This window comes from Sabethes cyaneus, chromosome 2 (assembly GCF_943734655.1).
Source record: "Sabethes cyaneus chromosome 2, idSabCyanKW18_F2, whole genome shotgun sequence".
Taxonomy (NCBI): Eukaryota; Metazoa; Arthropoda; class Insecta; order Diptera; family Culicidae; genus Sabethes; species Sabethes cyaneus.
Window position 1 is genome coordinate 220,631,423 of NC_071354.1, and position 13,569 is coordinate 220,644,991.

Sequence of the window (13,569 nt, forward strand, 5' to 3'; positions counted from 1 at the left end):
TTTGTATGGGAGCCCCCCCTCTTAGTGGGGGGAGGGGTCTCTAACCATCACTAAAACCTTTCCTGGCCCCAAAAACCTCTACATGCAAATTTTCACGCCGATTGGTTCAGTAGTTTTTGATTCTATAAGGAACACAGGACAGACAGACAGACAGACAGAAATCCTTCTTTATAGGTATAGATAAGTAAACGTTATTTGAAAACTGTTCTGTTTAAACCTATCAAACGAAAATAAACTATATTTAAACTTGAATACTTAGGAACGTATATAAAACCGTCAAAACGTGGATAACCAAAACATCTATCAAGTGTCGATTTTATGTATTGATGTATGTGTGCTTGCATGTATGTGTATGAGTATGTGTGTATTTGTGATGTATGTACGTGTACTTGTAACTTCGCGCAGAATTCGCCAAACCGAACCGGGAATTGTCCGCTAAGCCTTCAGAATTGCCATGTCGGCCGCGAAGAAATATTCTGATATGTCAGTTTTGTTTTTCAAAAAGAATAAAACTGATTTTCGAATACGGTCGTGTCAAAAATAATCCTTGAAACGTGCCAAAATCGGTTTGATCTGTAGCTGGTTCATACAAATAGTTACTCGTAGAATTAAAATAGCAAGAACTAGTTTTCCTATACAAATTTCAAACAAATTTTGCGTTCTTGCAATCAACAAAGACTTGCACTGGACAAACAAATATTTATCTCATTCAATTTCATATTGTTTCCGTAGTTACTAATATTTTACATATATTCATAGAGGACTGAAAAAATGATCATCTATGTGATATATTTTCCTAACCATACGAATATATTTGAAATTAATAAAGGTGTTAATAAAATAAATTAACTGGATGACGCTAAGAAATGTTTACGCACTCCAGGAAGAGAAATATCACTATTGCACCTAGCACATTCTTGAATTATTTTTATTTAAATAAAACCATTGATAACTAAAATTTTAAAATATAGGGGAGAGACGTCTACAATGAGACACATTTTTACCAATTTTTGACGTAGGACTACGTCTTTGTTTACTATACTGGGACTGGGTAGCACTTTGCGAAAACGAAAATAGAAGTGTAACGTTTGAATGAAAGATTTCAAATGTTAATAACTACTAAACTACTGAACGAAACTGAACAATATATATGTTGTTAGATAGATAAAATGACCAGCAATTTTATAGGTGGGCGAGAGAGCAATTTTAGGGAGGACGTAGGAGATGGGGCTCCTATCCAAATGAAACGCATTTTCTCAAAAACAAAATATTTAAATCCAATTAAATATAGGTTTTTGAAATTTTGCTTGGAGGACTAAACTATTATTCGTTAGTAAAGAAAATTTAAAACAACAAGCATAATTATAAACTATTGAAAACAATTATGCTTTTGAAATTTCCAAAGAAGGAAGGGTTAACATTATACTTAATTATTGAATAGAATAAGACTATAATTGGAAAAATATAGTCAGTTTCATAATTTTAATACAATACATAACAAAAGCCTTCCAGTTGGCTACGTGCTATGGCAGTGGTCTAACAAACCCGTCGTTGCATGTTCAAACCTTGACTGGGGGAGGCTGTAATATCGTAGCACTAGCCTTGCAATTGTTCTGTACTCTAATAGCTGGCTGCGAAGTCTGCTGAATAAAAAGCGTGAAAGTGTAAAAGCGTGTAACGGCTGAATTTTTCTCAAATTGCGTCAGTTTTTTCCATAATGTTGTCTAATATCATCCAATTACAAATGTTACTAAAATTTGAAGAGATCGATAAATTTTCTGTTACAAATTAGAGCTGACTTAATTTTTTCACTAACTGTAGCAATATTATTGACAGTTATTTTAAAAATTAGGAAGACAGTTGGCTGGTGTTAAGTCAGACCGAATTAATAGACAAAACTCTGATTTTGAAAAACGCGCAAACTTCGCTCGGTATGGTTTATATTTATCAATCGTTCGAAATCATCTTATAACTCTGGCTGTTTGCAACATTTATGTAGTCTGATTAGAGTAAAATTTAGCTTAGAAAATTCTTGATCGTTAGCTGTCATTAACTCATTTTAACTGGTCCGGTTCGATTTAATACCGACCAGTTCATAGCATGAAATAAAAAGTAAAATTGATCAAATGAGACAAGAAAAGCAATTCAAAAGTCGAGTGTACCACCGCATAGAGTGAATTCTATACGCAAATTTGATAATACAGTCGATAATACATCTTTATGGTCACCGAGAATGTTAGTTATGAAGAACTGTCTTTATATGCATAAAAAATATGTAACCTCAGATAAAATACTTAAAGCATATTTCAAAGCAATTTTAATAGAGCTGTAACTATTTAAAATATATTCTATTAGTTAACCCTCTAGTGCCCATCCCCGACATTTGGTGGATTAAGGGCGTTTCACTTTAAATCGTTGTAAATGCTTTACTTCATTTTTGTATATAATTTACACTTATAACTTTTTATTATAGTCTAATCTATGTAATACATTTATAGTTTAATTTATAGTTAATTTAATTTGAAACATTTATTTCTTATTTACTTATTATTAGCTGACCCGGCATAGTTCATACTACCACAAATAATCTGTGCTGTACAAAATTGTAAACTGCATGGGTAGTCTAATATAACAATCTTCAATTTTTCCTCGCACTAAAGTATAAAACAACACCCCCTTGCTATGCTAAATAAAACAAAACTGATACCGGGGGTCAGTCCCGGCGTAGTGGTTAACATTTACGCCTCTCACGCGGCGGACCCGGGTTCAAATCCCAACCCCGCAGAAGTCACGAATGCTGTTAAAGTGATTATAATCCGAAAAAAAATAAAGCTGATAGCATTAAAATATTTGCCGTGATTGTATAATATTTCGATGAACACCATTTCGCGGAAAAGCAATTCTCGATTGACCATAACGCGGAATACCATTTCGCGGAAAGTACCATACATGCATATAGGAACACACAGACAGACAGAAATACATTTTTCTAGATATAAATTTATTATTTTGCAATTTTGCATTTTTTGAGTTTTTGCCTTTGTACTATGTGTATATGAAAATATAGTAGTATAAATGTATAGGAATCACTCGGAAAACCGAAAATCGAAAGAAGGCCCTGTGGGACGAATGCCAGGTATCATTTGACTCAGATTTTTTTTTTATTAATAAACTACACAGAATGGTTTATCACCTGCGAACCTGGATCCTGAGTTCCTTTACAGGTTGTAGGTTGTATTTTGTGGCCAAAGCTCACAAATTATAAACATTTTCTTCAAACGTCTGTCAACAAACATTTTGTTTAGTTTTTGAGATAAAGGTATATGAAGCTAAAAACGTAATGTTACATGAGCAGCGTCTATCAAATTTGCTTAACATAACGAAAAAAAATCATTTTTTCTTTTGTTTTTCGACCGCGAAACCTTAATTTAATAGTAAAACGTAAGCGACGCGCTGATAATACCATCAAGCTTCGTCGACCCTCACATTTCGCAGCCAATAGCTATAGCCTATAACTATAGCTATATTCTGTATAAAGATAAACAAAGTTACTTAAGGTTTGTTACAATGTCTTATTTATCGTTATAATTAGACCTACAGTTCGTCGAAGAAGATTATGCAGAATGAAAAAAAAACTGAGTTTTCCTTTTAATTCTACGATTTATAAATGGTCGGTGTTAAATCAGACTACACCAAGTCGCAACATTTAATAAAATGAGTTAATGACAGCAAACGATCAAGAAATTTCTAAGCTACATTATACACTAATCAGACTACATAAATGTTGCAAACAGCCAGAGTTATGAGAAGATTTCGAACGATTCATAGCTATAAACCATACAGAGCAGCAAACTTTGAACGCGTTTTTCTCGAAATCAAAGTTTTGTTACTTGGTTCGGTCTTCGGTTTGACTTAACGCCGACCAAATAATAGAATTAAGAGGAAAAGTTTTAGGTTTATCTACCCGCAATGCAACAAATCTTCTGATTTTGTTTACCATCACAACGAATTTTGCCATTCAACATGAATAACTGGTTTCCCTTGTTTCCTAAAATCATTCATTCATTCGCGAGGAAGAACCAAAAAATATTCTTCATGAAGAATGTAGATGATATCGCTCACTATTGAACGCTTCTTTAGCTGAAGACTGCTTTGTGAATCGCATTAACCCGTAGTTCATGGGTGAGCAATACTTGTTGCCTGCCATACAGGCGATAATTCAGAGCAGAACGAAGAACATGAAAAAACGAAATATGCCGAATAGCTTCAACCGCAAAGCTGATCGAAGCTGATCTGAGAAGCTTTTTTTCACAGGTCGTGTAACTCTCTGGAGAATAACTAACAAAGAGAGTAGAGTGCTTTCGCGATAATCAGCAAGCCTGTTGTAAATTGGCATCCACAATTCTATTTAAATTCTTCTTGTTGGTAACTAGCTGCAAATAAGCATTGTCAGCACTATAAGAGGGCTAGCAGTAAAGTAGCCGCATATTTTGCCAAAATAGCATTTAAGTAGCATTTAAGGCAACTTAAATGCTTATTGGCTTGCTTTTAAATTGCATTGGAAATGCTTATTGGTTACCTGGGCAGAGATCCCAAATTTACGAACTCATCAACTACCTCCAGTTTATCACTATCGATAGTCACTGACAAAAGTTGCTTTCTCTGGAGCCTCTTCCTGCCATATATTTGGTTTTCGACGCATTGATTTGTAACCCTATCCTCCTAGCCTCCGTTTTTAGTCTGGCGTAGATTGCCTCCGCCGTCGCAAGGTTTCTAGTAATCATGTCGAGGTCGTCTGCAATGGTTAACAGTTGGCTACTCTTGCTGAAGATATTTATAAGATATTTCGTTTCGGTGCCCGCTCGCCGGATCACACCTTCAATAGCGATATTAAATAACATACACAACAGTCTATCCCCTAGCCGCAACCATCTGCGCGATTCGCAAGGACCCGAGAGTGTCCCTGAAATGCGCGCGTAGCACATCACTCGTTCCAGAGTAGCTTTGGTCAGCCGCGTCAGTTTGTCCGGAAAACCGTACTCGTGCATTATCTGCCATATCTGTTCGCGGTCAACTGTACCGTATGCTGCTCTGAAATCCACGATGCGTGCGCATGTTGTGCTCTCGACATTTCTGGAAGATTTGTCGGAGAGTAAAAATTTGATCTGTAGTAGCACGGGCCCCCATAAAGCCCGGCTACACTTCCCTATGAATTCTCTTGCTATTGGCATTGGGGATAGACGACGAAAATAGAGACAAAATATGGAAGAGCACCTTGTGGGCGGCGTTGACCAACGTGATGTCGCGGTAATTGCAGCAATCTAGCCGGTCGCCCTTTTAGTAGATGGGACAGACTACACCTTCCATCCACTCCTCCGGTAGTTTCCCCTTCTCCCAAATTTTTGAAATTATCCAATGAAGTGCTGTTACTAGCGGTCCTTGGTCATTTTTGTAGAGTTCTGCCGGAAGTCGGTCCTTTCCGGCGGCTCTATTATTCTTCAGCTGACGAATTTCTCGCCGGATCTCTTCGAGATCGGGAACCGGCACGCTGTTGTCGTATGTTGGCGTTCCGAGGTTAACTTCCATTGCGTCTCCTTCTGCTATATTGCCATTAAGGTGCTCATCGAAAAACTACTTCCACCTGTCGACCACTTCGCGCTCGTTTGTGATTAGATCCCCTCCCTCGTCCCTACACATGACAGGTTTAGGTGTGTAGCCCTTGCGAGTTTAGTTCACCTTCTCGTAAAACTTGCACGTGTCATTAGCCCGGAATAGTTGTTCGAGTTCCTCACGATCTCTGTTTTTTCTCCTCAGCATCGTGGTCAAATCATTCCGCGCTCGTCGATATCGGGTCAAATTCTCTCTCGTGAATATGTTTCTTAGATAGTTTTTCCAAGTTTCTTTTCCTCTCTAACGCTTGTTGGCATTCCCCGTCAAACAAACCATTTCGTGCACTCGAGATTTTCACACCTAGCACCGCGGTTGCGGCCTCGTTGATGGCCGAGCGTATTATACTCCATCCGTTTTCGGTCTAAAGGGCCAAACAGAATGCTGCGTCAACGCGTCCGTCAGCGTTATTCTGACAGTTTTCCCATTGGTTTACTGTCAAATTGACACTAACGGAACTTGCGCATCTAGTTCCACAGAAGAAGTTAGAACTTCATCCAGTACGCGCGTGTAGTTTCCGGCAACTGACGGGTCGTTTAATTGAACCGAGAAGGGCGGCTTTGTGGGGAGGTATAAATCGTTGATATCACAAGCAATCTGTAAATAAGAGATTCTCCTTGCGTCAACGGAATAATCGTAAGAGAGGAGATACAAAGAGAATCTCTCATTTGCACATTGGACCTTTTGAGGATTGTTTGTCTTTTATTGTCTAGTAGCGTAAGGTTTACCCTTTTAAAAATGCTACTTCCGATTTGTCGATAAGTATAATAAAGTCTTACATTTCTACACAATTATTTAAACTAAAACTATTACTCTAATTACGATTCCAAAAGTCGATGCAGCCTCTCTTAAAAGCTACTTCGGAATTTGCACGCTTTACTATAGATGGTAAACAGTTCCAATTTATTACACCCCGGACGAACAATGAGTTGGCGTAATTCATGGTGTTATTTGCCGGTATAACTAAATTTGACAAACGTCGACCGCGGGCATGTATCAATTTTCGGTACAGTGTGGCTGGAGCTTGTGTTGCTGTCAGCTTCCTCAGGAAAATGCAGGAACGATACGAATAGAAGACTTGCAGCGGGCATCCCAGCAAGTTTTTTTGGAGGTGGGTCACGTGATCATACCGGCTTAGCCCAAAGACAAAGCGCACACAGCAATTTAGAGCTACTCGAAGGCGTTCGAAGCAGGCTGTACTGAGGCGAATGTAAAACACATCTCCGAAAAGAAAATACGGTAGGATTAGCGATTTGAACATTTTTAGTTTGGTTTCAACCGGTGCCGCAGACATACACACATATAACGTCCGCAAACCAGCGTAGATCTTTCCGCACTGCTGTGTTATTAGGCCGTCCCATTGAAGATCGCTTTGGAATATAAATCCCAGACTACTAACCTTTTCTGACCACTGAATATTCTTGCCGTCCATCATGATGTCGGGTATCGATGACATTGACCTGTCAGTTCTTCGACGTCTGCTTGTAACTAACAGTGCCTTGCTTTTATCAGCGTTAATCACCAAACCATTTCGCTGGGACAATTCAGAGATCATTTCTAGATCTTCATTCACACTGCTGATTATATCGCGCATACTCAGGCCGAGTCGTCCAATGTAGAGTTGAACATCATCAGCATACATTTGGATAGAGCAATGCCTGAGAACCGTTGGAAGGTCATTTATGTGACAACAGAACAACAAAGGGCCAAGTACTGCGCCTTGGGGTACACCAGACGTTACTTCTACCATATTCGAGAAGCGGCCATTGCAGAACACCGTTTGTTTTCTTCCTTGGAGATACGACTGGGGCAAGTTCACAGCTGCAGAAGAGAAGTTGAATTGTGCTCCCAATTTATCCAATAGTTCCCGATGAGGAATGGTGTCAAAAGCTTTCGAAAAATCCAATAAAAACAGGATGTCTACTCCTTTTTTATCGGCTATTCCCGCTAAGTCATCGTGAACCCTCAGTACGGCGGTTTTGATGCTTTGACCTACTCGAAAACCAGTTTGGTATTTACTTAGTAGGTTGTTTTTGTCAATATATGAAGTCATTTGCTCTTTGAGAAGGTTCTCGAATATTTTTGACAATCCGCATAATATGCTTATCGGACGTAAATTTGTGATGACATCTAGATGAGGTTTCTTTTTTAGTGGCAAAACCTTTGCTTGTTTCCAACAACTCGGAAACCTAGAGGACGCAACGAGATGGTTATATAAGTGAGTTTTGTGTTGGATAACCAACGGTAAGATGACCTTAATAAAGCCGATAGGTATACCATCCAGACTTGATTCCCTAGATAATATTAGTAATTTCCCACCAATGTACTTGGCGAAAAGTGAAAGCGTACGGCGATGGTGATGTTGCACTTGAAGAACCTCTGTCTATGGTGTCACTGGTGGTATAGTTCGACAGAAAAACACTGTTTACTTCGTCAGGATCAAATTCGCTGAGCCGCGCTGTCTGAAGCCCCAAACACAATGCATACGGATTTTACTACGTTGCGGCAATTTGACAGGTTTTCCATGGGTTTTCTGTCAAATTTCCGCAACGTAGTAAAATCCGTATGCATTGTGTTTGGGGCTTGATTTTTCCTAACACCCAGGCTCTTTACACGCTGCCACAAAACTTTTGAAGACATCCTGCTATCCAGGTACCTCTCAAGGTACAACTTTTTGGCTCGTGCAACTTCCGCATTCGCACGATTCCGTAGCCTCTTGTAATGCTGTCGTTTGAAACCCTTCAACTGCGGTGTAGCTGTTAACCAATCTCTGTATGCAAGGTCGCGTTCGAATAGGCAACGTCGAAAACTGTCATTAAACCACGCGTTGGATCTCGTTGGATTGGTCCTGTTTCGTAGAGGTATGCAGCAATCGTGTACTTCTTTGATATGGAAATTGAAGAATTCCAAGGATTCATCAGCATTTTCAATTTCATAGAAACTATTCCAAGGAATCGCGAGTATTGCATTTTCCAAAGCATGCGGGTCAAAGTTGACATAGTCCCGATAAGTGTTCACGTGTACGGGTTCTGTGACGCTAAAGTCTATCGAAGCGAATATAAGGTCATGCTGTGACAACCCGGGAAAACTGACCTGATTGAAGCGTATAATCTTTTCGTTTTTGTTGGTAATCAAAAGGTCTAATTGCGAACATCCTCCATTGTGAAAAAACGTTGGCTCTTCACCAACAGACGACAGGTGTTGCTCAAAGTATGGAAAATTGTGAATGTTTCTAAAAAATAATACTACCCAGGTAACCAATAAGCACTGCCAATACTATTCACATGCAAGCCAATAAGCATTTAAGTCATCTTGATTGCTATCTAAAAGCTACTTTAGCAATAAATATGGGGCTACTTTACTGCTTACCCTCTTTTAATGCCGACAGTGCTTATTTCTAGCTAATTACCAACAAGAAGAATTAAAATTTTGCATGTTGATTTACAACATCTATGCAGTCGAAATGCAAATATACAGCAACGTGCTGTATAAAATGCCAGATATACTAATAAGCGATTGATTTATAATGAAATTGTTGATTTTACTCATCAGTAATAAAAATTTACCGTCAAAAACAAATTTCTGCCGAAAAACAAATTTTCCAGTTTTAAAATTCCGGTTCTTAAAATATGATGTTGGCCGTATCGGTAATCCCGACCCTAATTAAAAAACTTTTTTATTTAATATTCTCGAAAAAAAATCTTAAACACTTCTAGATAGAATTAACAAAAGGGCGAATGTCGCAAACGTAAACAAAACGAGTGAGAGGTATTTTTTGCTGGACCAGCATAGGAAAATCAACCCCCACTCGGTTTGTTTACGCTTGCGACATTTGCCCTTTTGTTAATTCTATCTTCACTTGGTTTAAAAGTTCGAAAATTTAAGAAAAAACTGCTTCAGCGCTGTCTGTTTATTTTAATAATTGCATTGAAAATGACTGCCACGATGTTTGAAACATTATTCTTTCAGTGTATGAAGCGGAAACTGCATACCTTTCCGACTTTGACCGCCAGAGGACGCGCAAGCGCAAAATTGACTCGCTTGAAAAACATTTGCATAGAATAATTTATTTGCCAGCCCCTTATCTGTCACCCTACCGGAAGCAAAAGCAGCTAGCGAAATTGGAATCCCTTTGACAGCTCTTTTCCATCACAAGTATGGCTCCGAAGAAACCGTCTGAGAAGCCCGGTAAGGAAAATTCGACTATTTTACTGATTTAAATACCTAAAAAGTGTTTTAAGTTCTTGTCAAAGCTTCGGATTACGTTGTGTTTCAAAATTTAAGAAAATATTCCGCCGCTTTTTAAAGTTTTAGTCAGAAAATTGGGTGCAAATTTCGTTTGTATACGCCACGAGGAATATCGTCTCCTGCACGCATTTTGTAAATACATATGTGTTGTGTATCAGTAGTGACAATCTACCAGAAAATGCTGTGACCTAATGATGAATTTTAATTCTAGAGGGAATCTCTCTGAATACTCAGTGAATGAGACTATATTAACTAGATTACTGAAAAAACTACACAATGATTTGTGCGGTATTGTTTTTTTTCTCTGAATAATGACTAAGTGCTTTGTTCTATTACAGCGGGCCAACCGGCCGAGAAAAAAGAGAAGAAACCTGCAGCCGCTGCTTCGGCAGCGTCGGGTTCCAAGCCTGCTGCAGCTGAAAAGAAACCAGCCCCCGAGAAAAAACCGGCTGCTGAGAAGAAAGCACCAGCCCCTGAGAAGAAGGCCGCGGCACCTGAAAAGAAACCTGCCGCTGAGAAGAAGGCTGCTCCCGAAAAGAAACCGGCAGCTGCTGAGAAGAAAGCTGCCCCGGAAAAGAAGCCAGCCGAGAAGAAATCCGCTGAAAAACGTCCTGCTCCAGCCGAAACTAAAGCACCGGCTCCGGAAAAGAAGAAGGCTACTGAGAGCAAAAAGACTCCAGCGGCTGCCCCTAAGCCCGAGGCGAAAAAGGATGCTAAGAAGGGAGCTACTGCTGCTGCGGCTGGTTCTGCAGGAGCCGCGAAGAAACCGGCTGCTGCAGGAGGAGCCAAGAAGTCAGCTGCTGCAACTGCCGCTTCTGCCAAGAAGGCTGCCGATGCTGCTGCCAAGGCAAAGAAAACCGCTGCCGGTGATAAGAAGGCTGCGGCCAAAAAGCCTGCAGTCAAGAAACCGGCTGCCAAGAAGGGAGCACCTGCCGCCAAGAAACCTGGTACTGCTACCGCTAAGAAGGCAACAACCACTGGTAAGAAACCAGTAGCCGGTAAGAAGCCAGTTGCTGGAAAGGGTGCTGCCGGTAAGAAACCGGTTGCCAAGAAGCCTGCTGCTGCCAAAGGCGACAAGAAGGCCGTCGAAGCTAAGGTTCAGAAGGGAGCAGCCAAAGCTCGTGCTGCCGCTCTGCTGAGGGCCAAGCGTACCAAGACTAAGGTAAGTACGAATCGTTTGATAATTCGTTGATAGAATTTACTTAATTTATATGATGAAAATTTGAAGAGGGAATCTCCTTGAATTGTGATAGTGAAAAAAAACATGTCTTCTAACTGACCATTTTAAAATGAAAATTCTATCCGCAACAATCAAATTTCTCAATAATCAATCATTATTCTCTATTCGATTCGTAGGTCGTCAAGGGACCGTTTGGAACTGCACTGCGGAAAATCCGCACCACGGTTAAGTTCCGTCGGCCACGCACCTTGAAGTTGCCGCGTAACCCCAAGTTCCCCAGGAAGTCAGTCCCAACCCGCAGCCGGTAAGTAACTCTTAATAATGCGCATTGTATAAGCATTCTTAAAAGAAATTACTCAAGAGATTCCTACCCACTATGGAATCCCTTGTTAAAGGAATGCAAAAGAAAATATCTCTCTGTTGCAACTATTGTCTACCACATACCAACTAGACAGTATACTTAAAGTTAGAAACAGTCATACGAAAGTTCCTTACGGAATTACAAACCCATCCCGTAAATTAGTAATATCTATAAATGGCCATACCAATTGTCTAACATGCGGAAATTGCGGCTGCATTTTTCTTCTCCAGTATGGATGCGTACAACATCATCAAATACCCACTGACAACCGAAGCGGCGATGAAGAAAATCGAGGACAACAACACGCTGGTGTTCCTGATCCATCTGCGTGCTAACAAGAACCACGTTAAAGCCGCCGTTAAGAAGCTTTACGACATTAAGGTGTCCAAGATTAACACCTTGGTGCGACCGGACGGCAAGAAGAAGGCGTACGTGCGGCTGGCTCGGGACTACGATGCATTGGATATCGCCAACAAGATCGGTATCATCTAAATGCAGTTTTTGTTTTGCTTTTGCTATTGATAAGTTCTGACTGCCGAGAGCGGTCGGAAACGTAAAATAATATTCCAAACTCAAGAAGCGAGATGAAAGTGCTGAGTTTTGCGCGAAGTAAGAAAAATATAAGATTTACAAAAATCAGCCAATGTATCATGAGTGAAAATTGATCCGAAAATTAATTAAAAAAAATTGCAAATTTCTTTCACTCGGAAACTTAAAGTTGCTTAGCTTTTTCAAGTTTCAAAAAATCAAAAAAATACGCATACTGTCTGAACCTGAACCTGAAGTGCTGAAGTCACGAACTGTTCAGATGGCGCGAATTAAATAAACATTAATAATCACGTCACGTACAGATGTCGCAGATTTCTATGGAAATCCACAGTTTTCAAAATTTCTTCGGTAAAAATCAAAGGAAAAATGAGGAAATCAAAGACTGGCGTATCTAGTTCCTTTAATATTCTAAGGTGTTAGTGACAGATGATATAGCCAAACGTGTGCTTATGAAAACACTACGAATACTATGACAAGTTAGTACACCCTGTTGCCGTCAGGAACCACTTTACCGACGATTGAATCTGCGAAGAGTGGCGTAAATATTGCGACATTTGCCCCTATTTAGACTACCCCGATTTACACGATTATCACAGTCGAATCTCGCACACGATTTCGCTCAAAGAAAATGAAGTGAAAAAGAAGGGGAAGAAGTCAAACTCATTAGTAGATCAAATTAAAAGCCACTCTAGTGTCAGATTAACAGTGCAAAATGCGGTACGTTGCATTAAATGATTATCACAGTAGACTAAATAGTCATAAAAGGGGCAATAACTACTTTCTTTAATAATCTATAAGACAAAAGCTTGATGGTAAGAATTCTCTGTGGTAAAAAGTATGCCATCCGCACTATCGACTGGCGGTAGGGTGAAGTAGACTGTCATAGTCTTTGTATCACCTTCTCATTTTACACAAGTGGTAGTGACAGATGCTATAGTCAAACGTGTACCTATGAAAACGCTCTACGAACATATGGCAGGTTAGTATACCTTATTGCCGTCAGAAGCCACTTTACTGGCGATTGAATCTACGAAGAGTGGCGTATCTACTTTAATAATCTAAGCAATAATCTAAGGTACCATGTATCCCCGCTGGAATGACCTTTAAGCCTAGTATCCAGCTGAAAAGAAAATAGCTCAGGAAAAAATCCTGCTATTTACCGAAGAAATTTTGACAACTGCAAGGCAAGCAATTCTTTGTCCTTTTTTCTTGTGGTAATAATTGCGCCGGATATTATTCCGTACGGAAGAGTGACGTTTAAATTCACTTGCACGTAAAACTGCGCCATCTGAAAGTGAAATATTATTTCTTGTGAGGTGCATACTGGTAAAGAAATCGCGAACGGAAAATCTTTTCTTAAGCATTGCTTGGCCTATCTTTTTGCCCATTTCTTTTCAGGGCGATAGTAGGCTGTAATCTGTACAGTTTTAATCTGAACTACCCAGAACCCACACTAGTGAACACCGAAATACGCGTGTATACAAGTTGTTTGCCTCATGTTGGGGAACAACCAGAAAAATAGTGATTATGAGTTGTGTTGCTCCGGTTGCTATACTGCAGAGCA

General features: G+C 39.7%; 1 protein-coding gene across 1 annotated transcript; it reads left to right on the forward strand.

Annotated features, from left to right (window-relative positions):
* Nucleotides 1-9,810: 9,810 nt before the first annotated feature.
* On the forward strand, nt 9,811-12,095 carry LOC128733969 (transcriptional regulatory protein AlgP). Its single transcript, XM_053827894.1, has 4 exons — nt 9,811-9,855; nt 10,254-11,077; nt 11,272-11,399; nt 11,687-12,095. The coding sequence occupies exons 1-4, from the start codon at nt 9,825-9,827 to the stop codon at nt 11,946-11,948; spliced, it is 1,245 nt and encodes a 414-aa protein (XP_053683869.1). The 5' UTR covers nt 9,811-9,824; the 3' UTR covers nt 11,949-12,095.
* The last annotated feature ends 1,474 nt before the right edge of the window (nt 12,096-13,569 follow it).